At 30.5% G+C, this 19500-nt stretch overlaps 5 protein-coding genes across 11 annotated transcripts; 2 read left to right on the forward strand and 3 right to left on the reverse strand.

Annotated features, from left to right (window-relative positions):
- Window positions 1-306: 306 nt before the first annotated feature.
- Window positions 307-3180, reverse strand: LOC122575793 (DDB1- and CUL4-associated factor 7). Of its 2 annotated transcripts, none has more exons than XM_043745214.1 (4): window positions 2940-3180; window positions 2394-2668; window positions 1752-2304; window positions 307-1656 (listed from the first exon to the last, which is right to left on the reverse strand). In XM_043745214.1, exons 2-4 carry the CDS (start codon window positions 2644-2646, stop codon window positions 1422-1424), a joined length of 1041 nt encoding a protein of 346 aa, XP_043601149.1. In that variant the 5' UTR covers window positions 2647-2668; window positions 2940-3180; the 3' UTR covers window positions 307-1421. The 2 variants fall into 2 exon arrangements, with proteins under 2 accessions (XP_043601149.1, XP_043601150.1); XM_043745215.1 differs by lacking the exon at window positions 2940-3180 and adding an exon at window positions 2762-2898.
- A 952-nt stretch (window positions 3181-4132) lies between these two features.
- On the forward strand, window positions 4133-8046 carry LOC122575791 (ribonucleoside-diphosphate reductase subunit M2). 4 transcript variants are annotated; one of them, XM_043745209.1, is made up of 8 exons: window positions 4964-5250; window positions 5379-5407; window positions 5546-5605; window positions 5685-5873; window positions 5945-6180; window positions 6275-6503; window positions 6700-6918; window positions 6999-8046. In XM_043745209.1, exons 1-8 carry the CDS (start codon window positions 5151-5153, stop codon window positions 7149-7151), a joined length of 1215 nt encoding a protein of 404 aa, XP_043601144.1. In that variant the 5' UTR covers window positions 4964-5150; the 3' UTR covers window positions 7152-8046. The 4 variants fall into 4 exon arrangements, with proteins under 4 accessions (XP_043601145.1, XP_043601146.1, XP_043601144.1 ...); XM_043745210.1 differs by lacking the exons at window positions 4964-5250; window positions 5379-5407 and adding an exon at window positions 4133-4511; XM_043745211.1 differs by lacking the exons at window positions 4964-5250; window positions 5379-5407 and adding an exon at window positions 4773-4950.
- Window positions 7787-9063, reverse strand: LOC122575799 (1,2-dihydroxy-3-keto-5-methylthiopentene dioxygenase). The gene is made up of 4 exons (XM_043745224.1): window positions 8860-9063; window positions 8508-8627; window positions 8243-8422; window positions 7787-8183 (listed from the first exon to the last, which is right to left on the reverse strand). The coding sequence occupies exons 1-4, from the start codon at window positions 8980-8982 to the stop codon at window positions 8049-8051; spliced, it is 558 nt and encodes a 185-aa protein (XP_043601159.1). The 5' UTR covers window positions 8983-9063; the 3' UTR covers window positions 7787-8048.
- A 46-nt stretch (window positions 9064-9109) lies between these two features.
- Window positions 9110-12374, forward strand: LOC122575782. The gene is made up of 2 exons (XM_043745177.1): window positions 9110-9244; window positions 9427-12374. The coding sequence occupies exon 2, from the start codon at window positions 9511-9513 to the stop codon at window positions 12355-12357; it is 2847 nt and encodes a 948-aa protein (XP_043601112.1). The 5' UTR covers window positions 9110-9244; window positions 9427-9510; the 3' UTR covers window positions 12358-12374.
- Window positions 12375-13497: 1123 nt separating this feature from the next.
- On the reverse strand, window positions 13498-19453 carry LOC122575800 (ras-related protein Rap-2a). 3 transcript variants are annotated; one of them, XR_006319534.1, is made up of 2 exons: window positions 18164-19453; window positions 13498-18029 (listed from the first exon to the last, which is right to left on the reverse strand). XR_006319534.1 is itself a non-coding variant. In XM_043745225.1 (2 exons), the coding sequence occupies exon 2, from the start codon at window positions 18920-18922 to the stop codon at window positions 18377-18379; it is 546 nt and encodes a 181-aa protein (XP_043601160.1). In that variant the 5' UTR covers window positions 18923-19054; window positions 19195-19451; the 3' UTR covers window positions 13498-18376. The 3 variants fall into 3 exon arrangements, 1 of the variants encoding a protein (XP_043601160.1); XR_006319535.1 differs by having other exon boundaries at window positions 13498-17740; window positions 17816-19453; XM_043745225.1 differs by having other exon boundaries at window positions 13498-19054; window positions 19195-19451.
- Window positions 19454-19500: the final 47 nt, after the last annotated feature.

Genomic DNA, 19500 nt, shown 5'->3' on the forward strand with positions numbered 1-19500 from the left:
TGCATCAGAGTTACTGATATTTATTGAAATAGCGATAGCATTATAATAGTTTAATCCTATATCTGTGTAAAGTTATCGGATATTCAATGGAAAACGAACGGGAGATTATCGTGAAAAATTAATGTATTAATTGACTAATATTTTATCTCGCACACACATTTCATTATTGTAAATAATGCATCTCGCTCATTATGTAGTTGTAAATTATAAAACACTTGAGTACCAATATAAATCGTACTTTTCTAAAACATAAATTGTACTAATTATGAATCCTATCAGGTTATTCGGAATAGAAATAGTATGATCCCTAATTAACGCCTCTGTTATTAATTATGTTAAAAACTATCGAATTAAATTAATAACATATAAAAAGACTTATCTTCGATCAGAATTTTGATCGATAATTTCGTAAGTAAATATTTTATTACTAATACTAATATCACGAGCGCTACTGCTATAACTTTTTTCATTTTAATAAAAGAACTCGAAAATTTCTTTTCTTTTATTAAAGTACGAATATGCATTGCATTTTATGTTAATAATTTTTGCATACATTTTCCAACAATACATATTATGAATGTAGTGAAAAGGTGTATGAAAAATTGATAGTTATAATATCCTAATTATATAATCTTTTCCTACAAAATCAAGTAAATATGTAAGTATAAACATATATACAATTGTATAATATAATGGATATATTTTATTTTGTTGCATTTCATGTAAAATGATTCTTCGAACGTTTCTTAAGTATTCTAGGATCACTGTAAGAAACAGTCTAATTCGTTATTCCTGGAACCTCATCATGTACATATCACCACAAAATAAGATACATCGATTAATTCATTATACATTAATATAAATATACACGTGGTTCATCATTATTTATATATCGTACCCAGTTTTATGCTACTACTTAACTTTTAGTTATTCAATGAGCTTTTTTAAATTTGTATGATTGTAGTCGGTCGCATGACGATTATTCGACAAACCTGAGGATCCCATACCTTAGATACGTAAAATATCAGTGACACAATGATAAACCATTGCATTAAATTAACATGTACACATACTGGATATTTTCAAACCGCTTAAGCCTTATTTATTCCAATAATTAAAATTGATAGTATTAATGGAATCTTTCCGAATGGATTCTTTAAAAAAATTTTAAATTTATACAGACTTTTGATTAAAAGATACGCGCTTAATCTTTTCAGATATTTTCAATATTTTAAAAAATATCTAGTATTTATACACGTCTATTTTACAGGTACAAAAAGAAGTATAAAAAAATCTTATGGCATAGGCGAAATTCTGTACAAATACTAAGGTCAAACGCATTTAATAAATTTAAGTAGATAATTTGCAAGAAAAATTTTGCTACACGCAGAGTGGCATAAACCTAATAAAAAATACTTTTTTTACACCCTGAGAATTTCCGCTGCTTTGTTATAACAAATTGCAATCCAGTCAGGTTGTGTGGCGCCCCATTGAATTTGATTCACTTCTCCTTCGGCAGCGGTGTAGGCAAGAATCGGATCCTCGATGGCTCGTGGCATTTGTTGTATGTCCCAAATTAATGCCTGATGATCATCTCCCGCCGTACAAATGTGGCAAGACGAATGTGGTGCCCAAGCAATACCGTTAACGCTTGCTCTAAAAAGGAATATTAATATTAAAATTTAATATGAAATATATAAAATATGAAATCCAAATAAATATAACTAATACAATAAATACACGTTACATACCTATGATTATTAAGTCTCGCAACTGGTGTACATGGCACGCGGACGTCTAAAATAATTACTTCACACGCATCCATTGCAACCGTTGCAAGATAATTAGGGTCCTGCTTATTCCATGCAAGTCTCAAAAGCGGTGTATGTTGCGGGTCTTCATATATTATCGTCGAATGTTCCAAATGTCGTAAATCAAACATTCTCACAGAACCATCCGCACCAACAGACGCAAACATGTCACGACCACCACCAGCGCGGCTAAATGCTATGTCATATACTTCTTTATCATGAGCAATTAATTGTGTTTTAACGTGGCCAGTGACCATATTAACTCTACCCAAAACTTGACCAGTTTCCAATCCCCAAATAGTACATGTTGTGTCTATACTAGAAGTACCAATTAAATTTGGATCTACTTCATTCCAGTCAAAAGATGTAAGAGGAGCACAAAAATCTGAATTTTTATTATTATTTAAAACACATTCTAAGCGAGTTTCTGGTTCAGCTGCTCTCCAAACTCTTAGATAGTCTCCAGATGTAGCTAAAAGATCCGGAAACAAACCTATGAACATAATAAAATATGCAAATAAAGATAAAAATGAGAATAATATTAATATGTAATTAAGAATTATTTCAATAATGTAATAATACCTTTACTATCTGGTATCCACATAATTTTTGTAGTTGGATAAGGATGATCAAATGTACTTTTGGCACTAAATTCAGAAGTCTCTTCATCCAATGAAACTATTTGTACTTTATTGTTATATTCTTCCACAAAACTACCAAGAGCCAAACGAAATCGCTTATCAGGTCTTACTGACCAATTAATACTGTACAAAGGCCATGGTGCCTCATATTTATAGATTTCTTTTCTTTTTGGCGGTACGCTATGTAACGCCATATTTTCCTCCTACGTTTTTCACCTAAAATAATTCATATTAAATATACATCAAACAATATAAATAAATAAATAAATAAATAAATAAATAAATAAATATATATATATATATATATACGTATATAATTTTTAAATTAATATTTTTATGTGAATTGCGATATAACAAAAAGAATGAAATTAATTATATTTCCTAGCAAAACAGTATTTATAACACAATAATAGTGCTTATATGTATCCTATTATGATATAATCTCATAATATATAAACAAACAGATTATTTAGATTACGACACTAACCTCAAAATCTGAAGTGTACAGAACGCAGTCGCTTTTTAATGCAATTTATATCCAAGTTCTGAAAATTTATTCTTTCATAGTAAACATATTATCAGAAAGAATATTTAATGCTAAAAATGTTAACGAAAGCAAGCCAATATTTAAATTACAATATTTCATAAAGATATAGACTTAACCAAATCTTTTATGATAAGATAAAATGGCGCTCTTTTAAATTTGACATTTTATTGTTATCATAATTTAATAATAATTAACAATAGCATTTGATAGATTCCAGTGGTTAAAATACATTTTTCAAAAATATGCAAGGTAATATCAACATAATCTTAAACAAATTTGTAATTGTTATATTAAAATGTGTCTTTATTTTTAATTTCCCATTTGCATGAATTTTATAAACTTACATATTAAAAATTACAAATTCATTCATAGATACAGAATACACTCTTAATATCAATAAACATGTACGTATCTAAATATTGAATAAATTTGTGTTTTATGTTGATATCTTATACTGCTGCGTATGCGTCTTGATCTACTACAGATATAATTGCGAATCTATCTTAATATTTCTAATGTGAAGTTTAAATATTAGATAGTTCCAATATTTTAAAATTTGTACCCTTTTAATTAAATTTAATATCATACATATTTATCCTATATATACACATATTTATTTGTATTCCATTTACTTCACATTACTTGTCTTAACTACCAAGTAAGGCTACATTTATGTTGGAGCTACGATGAACAAGAAAAGTGGCGATAAGAACGAAATGTAGAAATACATGCAATTATGACGTGTATACATGCATAAAACGCATCGCACACTGTACGCATATAACACAATATCATATATCAGTGCTTCGCTCTCATTATCATTCTTATCATTTATTGCAGGTCCAATGTAAACGGACTCTAATATTCATATAATCTTTTAGTCACTCGTTATTAAGCATGAAGTGGCAAAATAAAATAATTTGGAGTTCGAGATGTATCATTAAGACAAATAAAATAATTATCGAATAATTAGCTAGGAAACGATGGCCGTATGCTTTGAATCTCTTTGAATGGCAGCATAACTTTTGGTATTAGGACTTTCGTTGAAGATTATGCCTTATATTGATAATAACGTTTCTTTTCCATAACATATTAAAAAATACGCGGGAAAAGCCAATGTCAACATATTATAATTTTCACTCTTATTGCCATTGTAGAATGCAAGATAATTATTTTAAAATATTTTCAAACAAATATCATTCACAAATATGTGCTTTTTACGATATTGTAGATGTGAACACGTTTTTGGCGGCAACAGGTAATTATCCGATTGGTTGCCAGTAATTTGGCGCGAAGCAGAAAGAAATTATGGGTAAAGAATATATACTTCTGGAATACCTATAGTTTACTCTGAGCATTTGGTTGGTTTTCGTGGAGTGCCTACAACTTTTTGAAACTTGTATTTTTTATTCATTTTTTTTGTAAGATTCGTTGAATTTTACAATGCCACTACAAATTTCAACAAAGGAAAATATTCGTAAACATCTTGAAAACGTTTCTTTGAAAGATAACGTAAGTTTATTTATGTATTTTATAATCCTAATTTATCTGAAATCTTATATTCTAGATTGATTATTGCTTAGTTTTCTTTCTCAGTATAATTATTACTAAAGAATTTTTATCTAAGTTAATTACTAAAACTGTTATCAAGAAGAGGTTTTATTTCTTTTTTGGTTCCATTTTTATTAGTACTTATATTTATTAACTATAATAAAAAATGCAAATTATATTATGCTATTTGTAAATATTCCACATATACTGAGAAACTAATTCGGCATAAAAGATAGCTATGTCGATTTGTTAGATATAAGTTATTAATTTTATAATAAGTTGTTTTTATAACGAATTATAAATTTTATTAGATAATCAAAATCAGCACTTACAATGTTAAATTACATGATATATTACCATATTAAATTGTTTTTGTCAGTTCCACATGTCTAACACAGATGTAAGATATACTTCTGCTTTATTTTTCCATAGAAAAATTGTGATTTGTTATATTCAGCTTGTTATAAATAGATAAACATAATTTTGTTAAATATAATCGACTGAAAAAAACTAAAAAAATACTGTTAATAATTAAATATTTATATTATAATTTGTGTTATGTTCTATAAAATTTCTCGGATTTATAATAAAGTATAATGTATGAATATTAGCATATTAGTATACATACTAAAAAGGTGGAATATTGTGATATTTTGTGGATTACTTACGGTTTATAGTATTCTGATTAATGTTTTGTTAGGTAAGAAATGAATTCATACATAGGTTATCATAGCTTTTCTTGAATTGTGTAAATAGTATTACATGTAATTATGCAATACAATAATATTTGTCATTTCATGATTTTCTATGTATTTCTGTTCTTCAAAGTGCTATTGAAGAAATTCTTTATATCTCCTGTAAGTAACATATTAAATTTAATAGGTATATGACAAGCAAACTATTTTTACTTATAACTCTTATTAATTATTTGATACTGTAACTGTTAATTTAGCAAAATATCTTCTGCATATTAACTTTTATATTTCTGTTTTTAGACTTCTCCAAAGAAATTATGTATTTCTCCAGTTATTTCACAAGAGAATGGTACCAAAAATGTAATACATAATTGTTTTGCATTTATGTGATTAAGATGATTAATTATAAGATTTTTATAATATTTTTATGTATTTTCAGGGAACTAAAGCCAAAGATGTAAAAACGATGATTTTAAAAGAAAATGGATTCAATCCAGAATTAGAACCATTACTGAAAGAAAATCCACGTAGATTTGTTGTCTTTCCTATCCAATGGCCTGACATCTGGCAAATGTATAAAAAAGCTGAAGCGTCATTTTGGACTGTCGAGGAAGTGGATCTTTCTAAAGTATAATTCTTCAAATAGTTGGACTTAAAAAGAAACATATAAGTCAATAATTATATTATATATCTTCACAGGATGTATTTGACTGGAATCATTTAACTAGTGATGAGAAACATTTCATATCTCATGTCTTAGCATTCTTTGCGGCTTCTGATGGAATCGTTAATGAGAATCTCGTCGAACGATTTAGTCAGGAAGTACAAGTAACCGAGGCACGTTGTTTCTATGGTTTTCAAGTCGCCATAGAAAATGTGCACTCAGAAATGTACTCTATGTTGATTGATACATACATCACAGATACCAAAGAGAGGTAAATAATAAAGTATCTTTTTTTATCAATTATTGAATGTTATTGTACAACTTTTATTAAAAAACTTCTATTCATTGATATTGTTTGTTCATAGAGACTTTTTGTTCAATGCGATTGAAAATTTACCATGCGTTGCGAAAAAAGCTAACTGGGCATTAAATTGGATAAATCATGAAAGTGCCACATTTCCTGAACGTGTGGTTGCATTTGCTGCAGTGGAAGGTATTTTCTTTAGCGGTAGTTTTGCCGCTATTTTTTGGCTGAAAAAAAGAGGTTTAATGCCAGGACTTACATTTAGTAATGAGCTTATTTCTAGAGATGAGGTTAGTATACAATTGTTTTAATACATAGTAAAAGAATCAGTGATATGCAGAACTAGAAAGAAGACGAGCGAAAAGAATGCGCGTCCAGTTGATTATATAATCCTGTCAGTCTTCTTTCCAATTTTGCATAATATATATGTGGGATGAGTACAAAAGTTACAGTACTACATAAAATCGACTGGTTTACTTATATTAGGGACTACATTGTGACTTCGCATGTTTAATGTTCAAACATATTATACAAAAACCGTCTTGCGATCGGGTCACATCAATTATTAAAGATGCCGTAAAAATTGAACAAGAATTTTTAACGGACGCTTTACCTGTTCAAATGATAGGAATGAACTGTACACTTATGTGTCAATATATCGAATTTGTTGCTGATAGATTACTTACAGAATTAGGCTGTGAAAAGGTTTGTAAAAGTATTATAATTTTAATGATAATATTGATCAAATTAATATATATATTAATTTTAAATATTTTTATTTTCAGATTTATATGTCCGAAAATCCATTTGATTTTATGGAGCACATCTCTTTAGAAGGTAAGACGAACTTTTTCGAAAAGAAAGTAGGAGAGTATCAAAAATGGGGAGTAATGCAAGATAAAGTCGAAAGCAATTTTACAGTTAATGCTGAATTTTAATTTACTAGGTGACAGTAATAGGAAAATTGACTATCTCTCTCTTTTTTTTTTTAAACAATAACGAGTTCGATTTGATTGTTTTTTATTTATGTATGAAGCAAGAATGTTATATATGCTTTACTCATCTATGTAGATGGAAAATAATTTTCATTGCTTCTTTTCTTTTCTCATTGATTAAGACTACATAGTATATTACTAGAACCAAAATTGATAATTGTACTTATTTTTTACTACAATTTTTATATTTTGACAATGATATTTAGAGTTCAATAACGACTGGATCTACTTCATTTATCACATTTCTTATGAAGTTATGATGACGTGTATTGTACATTTATTGCGACATTTATTTTGAGTCTTGTTATATATTATATTCAATTATAGAAATAATTTTGCTTTAAAACAAGTCGTGTATTGGCAATCAGAAGCTTATTATTTCATAAAGCAACATGCAAATGAAATTTGTATAGGAATATAAAAGTTCAAATGGACAAGAAGAGTATTTAACTATTGAGACAAAACAATTCAGTATTTATATAAGGTTTATGTGTATGTATATAATGTAAAAAATATAATAATCTTTATTATAAGCAACAGGAATAGGTAATTATCGTGAATATAAGATTACTACGCAATTATATATATATATATGAAAAGTTTATATCTTTAATAACAATTGATAAATTTTACGAAATTTATACATTCATTTTATAAAAATTGGATGTTTTAGTGACACAACAATCTCAGAAAAAGTATTTTTCATGATAGGCAGGAATGTGAATATAAATTGTGTGATTGTATGCTATCTAAATCTATGTAAATTTTGCACAATTAGAATTTGTATATAAGTCTTCTATTCCTACAAAATATATATTTCCATAAAGTTTATAACAAATATTAAAGAGACTTTATTTGAAAGCCATTGTTCAAACGATTTAGGTAATTTTTACGGCATTCCATGCCGTCAGCTGGTCTATTGTATGGCAACCAAACAGGTTCGCCCACGAAATAACGTTTTGCTTTGATGTAATTCTGCAAAACCATAATGATGTAATTTTTAATAAAACTCAAAAGTGTAATAGAATACTTACTTTAATATCCAAAGTAAACCTATGATATATTCCACTTGGAATAATTATCAAATCCCCAGCTTTAACTTCAATACGTATCCATTGGTCATTCTTGTCTCTAACATCAAAATATCCTGTTCCATCCAAAACTAACCTTATCTCTTCGTCAGTATGGAGATGTTCGGTGAAGAAATTTTTTAACTAAAAATTTAAGAAATAATTTGTATTACTTTATTTTGATAAATTATCATGGAAATTTATCGAAAGAAATAGAAATTTTACTTACTTTTTCCTCGTAATTCGGGAGACATTCCTTAGAACATTCTATTTCGTCTTCGTATGTATAACCACGTTCCGCTTTCAATACCGTCAACGTATTATCATTTTGATAGTTTTTGTAATCAATCTACATTAACATCAAGTTAAATATATAAATAAAATATGAAAATTAGAAGTTAATACAACGTAATTTTTTCAATAACATATGAAGGTCAAATTTGAAGATAATTTATTTTTTACATAATTTTTATTCAATGCGCACGAGCACAAAACGAAAGTAATGCGATTACAAAATCACAATCGAGCGACAGATGTCAATAACGAAAAAATTTTACTGAAGTATACAAATGTGACCTAACCTTAAAATATTCAACACCTGTTTTCTTGAACAAATCCTCGAGAGAAATATATTCAGGTAGTTGTTTATGGTGTTCTAACCGTTGATCGGCGTCGCTGTTATCCATGTACCACGCACGAACCATTTTTCTTCTGTGAACAAATCTGATTAACTCGGTTGTAGCTTTTATAACTTGTTATTCGCTAATGTCGTAACCTTAATGATAAAATTATCTATTATAGATGTAGTATACATTTTTCACTGGACTTTAAAGAAACGTATAAACTTATCTGAGCAACTGACATTGAAGCATAATTTTAAATTAAAAATTACATGCCTTTATTGTAATTATGTTTAAATATAAAGGATGAATATATTGTCTTATTATTCTACAAACTTATGATAATGTTAATATTTTATGTATTTTTTATATATTTTTTATTTTTATGTTATGCAAGTCATTTGTTCTAATGCAGTTTGGATTATTTCACATATTATATATCATAGTTATTTATGTATATTGAATTCATATTTACTCATGTCATTTTAGTAATTGATATATTTAATAGCAGTTGTATTTAATTTTCAGAGGTCTTTATGATGTACATATGAATTTCTATTGATAAAAGAAAGGCTTTCATGAAACAATATAGTTCTAATTAATTATACTAAGATGGAATGGTCAGACAAACTAAATGAATTTTACAAAAAGATTCAAATGTATCTAATGAAAACGAGTCAAGAATGTGGAGAATTGAAATTACTTACTTTGTGCATTACAACTGAGAATAATAATCATATTGAACACATATGTAAATCAATGAACAATATATTTAAAACCTATAATATACCTATAGAGGAAAAGACTTCAATAAATAATGAAAGATGTATACAGTCATATAAATACTTATTATTAAATACTAATTTTGAGAATCAAGAACGTTTGGCAGAAGATTTTGTCAGTGGTCACTTGGTTGATATGTGTCCACCTTTATCTCCATATTTGCTTATACAAATATTATGGAGTCTTGAGTATGAGGAAGTTTTAATTGAATCTCTTTTATATATGCCGCTTGATCTGTGTACAGAGGTAGTGAAAACAGTTACAAAATGTATAGACAGATTACCCTTTCAAAGATTAGTTAAAGCTATATATCAATTGATACTAATCATATACACTAAATTCTCTCAATTAAAGGAATGTAGTGTACAGTCCAAGAATGTCGAGGAAAGCATACAAAATTTATTAATGAGTTTTGAAGAATTCTTACAATTGTTAACAAATCCAAAGTTACCTTATTTGATGGAAGCATCAGGCTTAAAGAAATGTGAACGACATGGTATCATGTTAAAGAAGTTAATTTGTACAATAAGAAAATGTTTGGAAAACAAAAGTAAAAAGATATTGATTTCTAGTGAACTTGAAAAATTGTATAGCATTACGTTTGGAAGAGAAGCACTTGTAAGGTGTGAAAATACATTGGTAGAAAATACTATATCGACATTAAATCAACAATTGGTGAACTTATTGCTGACTAAAATCAAAGAAGTTGATTGTAATATTTACTTAAGCTGGGCGGAGTTGGATGATCAAGAAAACAATATGATCTCTTTACAACGTTCCATTGGAATTGAATGTTATTACTTTATAGATTTTGTATCAAATGATAAGGAATTATCGGAGAACACGCATTTGATAGAATGTTTACAACAATTATCATGTAAATCAGATCCTAAACAGTCGAGCTTTGCTTTAAGTCTATCAGAACTCTGTTGTGCCATACATAGTGGTAAAAAGGAGCTCATGAGAGAATTACTATGTAGGTACAAAGAATGGGACCGCACGGCGCTTGATTTCGTTTATGACAATAGATCATTACTAGAAAAAAGAGACTGTTTAACACTGTTAGAATATCTTACTTTTGTTCTTACGCAATCAACAGAGGAAGATTTAAAAGAATTCAGTTACACTTTAGTTATAAAAATATTATCGTGTCAAAGTGTAACAGATATTTATGAAATTATAACGATGTATTTAACGAAATATGATGGTAAAAGTTATTTAGAGTGTCCGCACACAGATGAAGCATTTCACGAGTTTATTATGCGAAACACAAATTTACAAACTTCCACGAATTTAAAAACGGTTTTACTGTTTCTTTTAAAAAATCCCAAAATGGTACTAACAGTACTTTTGAAAATTACTATTGGTCATTCTCATTATAGAAATATTATGATTTCTCCCAATGATTTACTTTTACTATCACCATTTATGCAAATAAGAGAAGGCAATAATCAAATATTATTAACAAGTGTGCTAAGAGTTATTTGTATGGAAAATACAGAATGGAATGCTAAGAAATTCATGGACCTCGTGAATATCATGTTAGACAATTCTGTAATTAAAGTACATGACTTGATAAATAACGTTTATATACCATATTTGAGGCAAGATACCTTTAATGTATCAAACATAAGTTCTGTTCTTAATAGTATTCACAAACTGCAGGTGAAATGTACCAAAGATACGAATATTAAAGACTTGATAATAGCTCTTTCGAGAAGAATGTCGTTCCTTCGAAAAAATACAAGCATCTCCAAATATGTAAGCAATGAAATATTTATTCAGATAACAAGAATATTGCCATATTTTTTGGAAAACAAAAATTTTCCTGTTTCAATGAAAAAAGACATTATTGATGGGATTGATTCTGTCATCGAACCAATAGACAAGTTACATTTCTCTTCCCTTTGGCATTTTATACAAAAAGGCGTCAGTGTAATTTATATAATCGAAGATTATCAAAGACGTTGTTTTGTTGTATTGAACAGATTAAAAGAAGATCCAAAAACTTCAGAAAAATTGCGACATTATTTGTCTAATTTAAATTTATTAAGAGAAGACTTTTTGCGCCATTTGATCATTCGTTCGACCGAAGAAGAATATCAGAGAATATGTTCTGAGCTTACTATAGTTTATTGGTTCGTTTTTGGATGGAATGACATAATCGATGCATACGATCATATTCTACGTGTGACGATGGAGGCGTGTTGTTTATCTCTAGAATATCCATCTATCGGTGGATACGATTTATTCACATTTTTACTTAAATCTTCCATGCGTTTCAGTAGAACTTTTGTATCGCTTGATGGAATAGAAAATTATGAGCAAGTATACCAAACGTTAATTAAAAATATCAACCAACTCGATGGAAGCATAAGACATAGTCCTTACGCGGATCTATTCACTACCTGTATTACGCATTTAAATGATCAAACAGAAAATAATTCTGCAAATTTTCTGCAAGATGCTTTAAATACTTTTCATCATTTCAGTGATCAGTGCTTTGAATATAATAAGTACAATGAATATAGTGAAGCAACATATAAAATACCTCATTCTCTAAAAGTTTCAAATTGTTATGTGACTTACGAAATAATTTCTGCTTGTATGAAAGTACCTGCAACAGAAGCTTATGAATGTATTAGGAGAATGAACGATCTATTTGTCCCGAAATAAATAAAAGTGGGAATGGATTATGAATATTGATTCTTTGTTGAATTTAAACTATTTATATTTTACTATTCACTTTTTTTATTATTAAAAGATCTAAGTTGGCCTTTATCGATACCTTCCTGAGACTTCACAACATGCTAAAGCAGGAATTTAATATACTTCATGATATGCCACAATAGTTGCATTAGGTAAAATATATTGTATTTATAATATTAAGATTAATATACAGGCTGTGGCAATAACTCTGATCATCCTGAGTATTTCCGTTATTTTTAGAGATATGGAAAAATTTTGATTACAGAAGTTGTATAGTGTGAAGGGCTTGTTAGCTTTTTTTGGTACACAGTATTTTTTAATATTTTCCACAGGAATCGAATGGTGTTTTTAATCATTAATAAATATCAGGAAGATAAGCTAGCCACGAAACTGACCCATCACGTCCTATCGATCGAGGAAGATTCTATCAAGTAGTTTTAACAATCAGTCCGAAAGTGATAACAAGTACAAGGGCTTTGACAATTCAACGATTTCAAAGCTACATCGATGTAAATGGGCACCACTTCGAACATTTATTATGACGTAATGTTTGTTGCTTACTGTTTTATTTCTTGTTGAATGACATTGAATTAGGAGTCGTTGAAATCATTCTTTACTCTACCAGTCATACCAAAATATGGCACGGAATTTAAAAAAACGGAGGTAAACTTGAGATATTTTTAAGTGATCAGAGTTATTGCCGCACCCTATATTTGTAAATATCTATATAAATATATGTACTTACCACTAATTCGTTACACAATTTGTTTTCTTCTTTTTTGAGCCTACAGACTTTAGTTTTTGTGCGATTTTTATCAAATTATAAAGTATTTAAAAAATTGTTTCCATAATAAACGATAAAACAACTAACGCAAACGGATATTAAATATTTTCACGATCAATAAATTTCTAATTCGATTATTCTATTGCTAAATCACTTTATGTAAAAGAATTTATTAAAAATTTTACAAGTTTAAAAATTATGGGGATTTTTTGTATGTATTTTCAATCTTTGTAACGAAAAATTTTTTACATCTTATTAAAATTTCCAACTTTTCATCTTTACGTCCTAAAGGATTTTTTTATAATCAGTACTAAAGTAGTTGCTTGTTTTTATTCTATATTATATTTGTGCGATATTTCCAAAATGCCAGTACAATGGTTAGTAATAAAAAAATGTGAAAAAATTGCATACAAAGAAAAAATGTGCACCAGTATTGAGACAGGCAAAAATCAAGTGGGTAGCTTCCTCTGGATAGTCTCAATGCTTTCATGGAAAAAAAATTGGTCTGCAATATGAGACAAAATTGCTGTATCAGCCTATCGTCTTTGAAATTAAATTACAATTTCTATCTTTAATCTACAAATATTAGATCCATGCTATATTATTTAGACCATATCAAAAAATTAATATTTAAAATAATTTCAATACAAAGAATTGACTTTTAATTAATTAGACAATAGGGTAGTACAGTCATGCCTTTCATAATAAAACCATTATTTTCTCCAAGTTAAGAACCATACATTTTTTCCATGTCATTGAGTTACAAGATTTCTATAGTGACTAGATTCTTATGTTGGTAATATAAATGGAATACAACAATACAACGTTTGATAATTGAAAGTAGATTTTTGACAAGTGAAAACGAAATCAAGAATGAGAATATTTTGTCACAAAAAAAGATACTCCTTTATTTTCACTCGCATTTTTAGAAAGGGAAATATACGAGTGGTACGTATTCTTACGTTTTACTTCTTTTTTTTCTTTCGCCACTGGTAAAAAATAACGCATGTTTTCGTTTTGCCTATTTCTCCTGCTTCTTTTATCGACACGATTAACAAACATCTCAGGTGGAGAAAGAAAAAAGAGAATTCGAAATACCAGCGAGCAATTTTTGCGGATGGTGTCGTTTACAATCGAGTGGTCTCGAGTATCTGTTTCTTGTCTACCCAAGTGATATTATCGCTCGAACAGTATAGTTAATCCGATCAAAGAACAACGAACCAAAGAAAGACGGGCTAAAACAACAAAGAACATAACTATATCTCGCGAAGGTTGTTTGTCAATGAAATGCACATTTTTTTACTGTAAGCCATTCTCATTGTTGTCTTTTCGAATGTCAGATCAGTATTCCTTCAAATTTTTTTTCCTTCATTAATATTAATATTATTATTAATTATTATTAATATTATTATTATATATAATTCGACGCTATAATATTTACAGATTCTTCACATTGTAAAAAATATAACGTATTTCGTACTCAATATCATACGCAGGTAGTACTGAAAGGCCGATATACATCTAAATCGTGGTGTTTCTCGAATTAATGTGACCCAGTTGCGTAACAAATCTGCATGTATACATATATATTGTATGTATATATATATATATATTTATATATTTATATTTATATCATTTATTTATTCATTCATTTATTTATATCTAATTATAAAATCGTATGCGAATCGTTTTTTTATAGGTGGTGAATTCTTGTGCTTTCTTTTTTCCTAATCTTTTTCCTTCTTTCACTTTTGTTATAAAAGAAATAAAAAAAAAAAGAAACGATAGATAATACTAAAAAATATTTGCTGGCCGAGAAACAAGGGAACGAAACGTACCTGGTCCTTGACACTTGATATGCTCACTCAGGCGAAGCTCGATTTTTTTTCTTTTTCTATTTCTTTTTTTTTTTTAGTATTTTCTTAATGCTCGATAGCTTTCCAAGTAAGAGGACAGTTTTTTTATCATTATTATTAGTAGTAGTACTTTATCATCTTTTTTTTGCATTTTCCGTTTTTTTGGGTTTCTCTTCATTTTTTTCTCTTTCTCGTGTACAAAAGTTTTCAGTGCATTCTTTAGAAAAATATTCTTAAAACGCGATCCCACGCCGGAGAAACGTGTGCGTGTACGTTCAGAAGCGATACAAATATAGAAACTTCTTTTTTCCTTTATTCCGTTTTTTTTTTTCGTGCATTTAGTGTGTATATAATGTACTTAGAAAGCTATCCCGCGGGCAGTCAATGAGCGTCCTTTACTTTTCCCCCACCCCTGTGTCCAACCCCTCACTCTACCATTTCTCTTTCCTTTTTTTCGTTCTTTCGTTTTTTATTATTCTCTTTGCCGATCTATGGTTTTCGCGAAGCACAAAAAACCCAGGAGGGCGAAAAAACGTAACGATAATAGAGCGAGAGCGATTACACGTTTCACAAAGAGGCCCTTTGATTCGCCGTTGAAAGGCTTCTATACGCGGTTATTATCGTCGCCTTTTAATAGAAAAACTGCGGTTATAATCTACGGGATCACAGCGAGACTATGAATTTTCCGAGTGATAAAATAGAGGATACGAATAATTATATCTGTGTTGCCACCTCCCGTTCCCCCTTCCCACTCACTTTTCCCCCTTTTTTCTTCCTTGCCTGTGTTTATATTATTTGAGTACAATAACGAAATATATTAAATGGCCGATTCGCTACGTCGGTATACGCTTCACCAGTCTTAAACTGACGAAACGTATTAGCACCCTTCATTAGACGAATACGCGAGGCTACTTCGGATTCTCCCTCTATATACTCTACTGTGTATTTGAGTACTTCGTTCCCCTAATGCATATACATATACATATACATATATAATGTATAATGGTTTCTAAAGTATCAAATTATAAATACTAATATTTTGGAATGAGACTAAAATGTAAAAAATAACAAATAACTGTTTAAACTTATAATATATAATTATCTAACCTGAAACGTATAATTAAACTTAATATGAGAAATTAAAAAAAACATAGAAGTTTCCGAACCATGTATAATAGTTATTAATGCACAAAGTTAAATGCTTTGCGATGTTAGAAAGAAGAGCATCCAGCCCCGCATATTCGCTACGAAACGACATTTCTAAAAGTGCACCGACAATTGGAGAGAACGAATTAAGTGTACGATCGATAACTCTTCCCAAGAATTCTATATCGTTGGACTCGTTTTTTTTTTTTGTCCTCTCTAACTACCAATGATAGAAATACTGTACATCAGTTCGTTTGAAACTTTTCAGTTTGATATCGCGGCCCTTCGACACGTTCGAATACGGGAAGCGCTGTCGGTCGTGTACAATTCAACATTCGTAATCGATCCGAAAGACAGATAATTGAGACGAACAAGTAGATGTTATACAAACTATATATTCACATTTTCATTTGTTTTTATAAAATCAGGATTTAATATCCTCCCATTAAAATTTGTAAAAATGAAAAAAAGAGAAGATAATCAAATTGAACAACCCTCATTTTTTTTTTTTTATTAAGGTACGTTATGCAGCGATCACACGGAAATTAATGACTTCGATGGTGGCATTAAATAATAATGTATCGAGCTAATGTAATGACTGTTATGGTATAAAAGCGGTATTTAACATCGGATAATATGATTTTTTTTGATCACACGAGAAAAATTACACACGACCTACTACTACTTATAAGGGAGTCCATTGCTTCTTTTTTTTTTCTTTTTTGTTACATCTATCTGTTTACATTCATGAACTCAATGATAACCAGTTTTGAAAGGAGATTTTTTGTTCGTACAAAGCAATGGATATATTGATTATTATGAGTACCACATACGTATTTTGCAGTTGAAGGGATCAATGTACCAGCAAGCCTTTGTGAAAAAACATTTCAAAGTCTCACCTCTCTCCTCTTGCTGGTTTCTTTTGTTTCAAATTGGCCATAAAACTTTTTTGAATTGTATAAAGATCTTGTATTTTTGTTTCTATCGTACACACTTTACCATGTAAATCCTATAATTATGTTTATGATTGATGTTATGCACTACTGTCCTTCTGTAATATTACTGCAATTTTCTTTCCTCTTCTTTTCTTTTGTTCCTTTTCATTTCATGCTTTGATCAATTAAAGCACTGGGTGTCAAGCTTTCAGTTTTCATTCTGATCAAGGTAATTCTTATTGAAATAAGAATACGCACAATATCTGGTATACTATGGTATCTTTTTGATATTTATATTCTGGTCTTAAATATAAAATTCTATTCATTAGTGACCATTCTCAATACTCCATCATATTCACCTCAATAAAATGTATTTCTAATATTGGAACTGTACAATCAATACCAGTACCATTAACGACACACCATTCAAGCCATCTATATAATGTACTGCAGCCTCTGACATTGAGCATAGGTAACATATCATTAATGGAAATCATTGCACAATGTATCTAAAACAACCTATCTTCTTTCCAATTCTTGACTGTACATTGTAAACAACATTTATTCTAATGTTTCCAATTCTTTTTAATATTTCAAATGGCTGACCATCACAGTGATTCCTTCAATATCTGCAAATAGTTTGAATGCTTTGTTAATCTAACCTGCGAGTAATAGAGGTTCATGGACTGGAACAAATACGCAACGGGTGTATCTTTTAGATTGAGCAGAAAGCTAGACGTATCGAGTTTGGTTTTGCTGTTAACAAGTAACAACTACTGCAGGGCAGTTCTGTTATCACCCTCGATGGTATCTGTGTCCTTTCCTATTCCATTTGCTATTCCCTTTTCTCATTCTTTCTCTCTCGAGTATTGGTCCTTTGCTGACGGAGTTACCTCTTTCATTGCCCACTTATATCTACTATTATATATTACAATAATATTACACATAATACTATCCATGTATATTAAAATATTTAACAGCCAGCCAAATAGCAGGCTACGATTTTCCAATAGAAAAAGAACCAAGAGAGACGGCATGAGTCTTTGACTTACTTTGAATTCACAAAAATCCAGGCATTACAATCATAATATTAGTCTTACAGATTGGCGAATTCACAGCACAAGCCCAACATTGAGCCTAAGAGAGAGAGCGTAGCCACTGGATGAATGAAATTTTCACCAAGTGTACTGCGATCCAGCCACTATATGCATTTCCTTCACCTAGCATGGCTCAATTAGCCCACGGTTCAGGATTTTGATTAATTATTAGAGGATGCTGCAACAACAGTAGCTTTTCTTCTCTTTCTCAGGGCTGACGTTCATCTCGCGTACGATTTCCGCGAACACGTCGTTCACATTCGTGCGATGTTTTGCAGATGCTTCGACGAATGGGCAACCCCAGAGTTGCGCCAGAGCGTTACCCTCGGCGGTATCCACTTCGCGTTGATGCTCGAGATCAAGCTTGTTCGCGACGAGTAATACAGGTACCCTTTCGGTACCTTTAACGCGCGTTATCAATTCCTTCATCGCCTTGATATCTTGGAAAGTCTGATGATTCGTCAGACTATAAACTACGACGAATCCTTGGCCGTTCTTTATGTATAGATCGCGCATACTCGCGAACTGTTCGGTACCGGCGGTATCGAGGATCTCGAGTACACACGGCGAGTTGTCCACTTCGATCTCCTTCCGATAAAAGTCCTCGATCGTCGGATCGTACTTCTCCATAAAACATCCCGAAACAAATTGCACAGTAAGTGCACTCTTGCCTACCCCGCCCGAGCCGAGGACGACTACCTTGAACTCGCGCATCTCTTTGGCAGTTCGCCTCCGTCTCCTCCGTCTCCTCCTCCTCCTCGACGTGTCCAGGACCGAGAGGAAGGTTCTCTCTCTCTCGAGTACCTTTTAGCCGATTATCGTTGCACGTTTGTTCTTTCTCGAACACTACAAAAATTGACTGCCGCTATATTAACTCTGTCTTCTTCGTATCGTTGAGACGATCGCGTTAGAACTAGAACGATTCTTATTGCCGGACAAAGGCATTGATGATATTATTAAACGATGAATTGTGCACAAGATTTTACCGTGCTCGAAACGTAGCCGTTCTTAAGGTCCGAAGAAGACATGACAGCACCCGTATTCACACTCTCTGTCACACACCGCAGTCCCCTGGCGACGTTCGCCTGGCCTGCCTCCTTCCTGTCTTTCCTCTACCCCTCACTTCTTCCCTAGATCTGACGTGCGTGACGCCATCTTATCACACTTGGATTTTCTTTTCGTACCTCCTGCGCCGAACATCGGACCACTGCCTGAACTGCCTCTATCTGCTTTCAACCTATAACTAGTTTACGTCTACTCAATATATATCTTTCCAAAACTTATCTCGTAAG

Source organism: Bombus pyrosoma, linkage group LG15, assembly GCF_014825855.1.
Source record: "Bombus pyrosoma isolate SC7728 linkage group LG15, ASM1482585v1, whole genome shotgun sequence".
Taxonomy (NCBI): Eukaryota; Metazoa; Arthropoda; class Insecta; order Hymenoptera; family Apidae; genus Bombus; species Bombus pyrosoma.

What these genes read in the sequence shown, in the direction of transcription:
- LOC122575800 (XM_043745225.1), bottom strand. Translation starts at nt 18,922, where the DNA reads ATGCGCGAGTTCAAGGTAGTCGTCCTCGGCTCGGGCGGGGTAGGCAAG.
- LOC122575799 (XM_043745224.1), bottom strand. Translation starts at nt 8,982, where the DNA reads ATGGTTCGTGCGTGGTACATGGATAACAGCGACGCCGATCAACGGTTA. An exon ending in CAGGTGTTGAATATTTTAAG is followed by an intron (nt 8,628 to 8,859) that starts GTTAGGTCACAT and finishes ATGTTAATGTAG; the next exon opens with ATTGATTACAAAAACTATCA. An exon ending in TCCCGAATTACGAGGAAAAA is followed by an intron (nt 8,423 to 8,507) that starts GTAAGTAAAATT and finishes TTAAATTTTTAG; the next exon opens with TTAAAAAATTTCTTCACCGA.
- LOC122575793 (XM_043745214.1), bottom strand. Translation starts at nt 2,646, where the DNA reads ATGGCGTTACATAGCGTACCGCCAAAAAGAAAAGAAATCTATAAATAT. An exon ending in GTGGATACCAGATAGTAAAG is followed by an intron (nt 2,305 to 2,393) that starts GTATTATTACAT and finishes TTATGTTCATAG; the next exon opens with GTTTGTTTCCGGATCTTTTA. An exon ending in GCGAGACTTAATAATCATAG is followed by an intron (nt 1,657 to 1,751) that starts GTATGTAACGTG and finishes ATTCCTTTTTAG; the next exon opens with AGCAAGCGTTAACGGTATTG.
- LOC122575791 (XM_043745209.1), top strand. Translation starts at nt 5,151, where the DNA reads ATGAATATTAGCATATTAGTATACATACTAAAAAGGTGGAATATTGTG. An exon ending in AGAAATTCTTTATATCTCCT is followed by an intron (nt 5,408 to 5,545) that starts GTAAGTAACATA and finishes TTCTGTTTTTAG; the next exon opens with ACTTCTCCAAAGAAATTATG. An exon ending in AGCTTATTTCTAGAGATGAG is followed by an intron (nt 6,504 to 6,699) that starts GTTAGTATACAA and finishes TACTTATATTAG; the next exon opens with GGACTACATTGTGACTTCGC.
- LOC122575782 (XM_043745177.1), top strand. Translation starts at nt 9,511, where the DNA reads ATGGAATGGTCAGACAAACTAAATGAATTTTACAAAAAGATTCAAATG.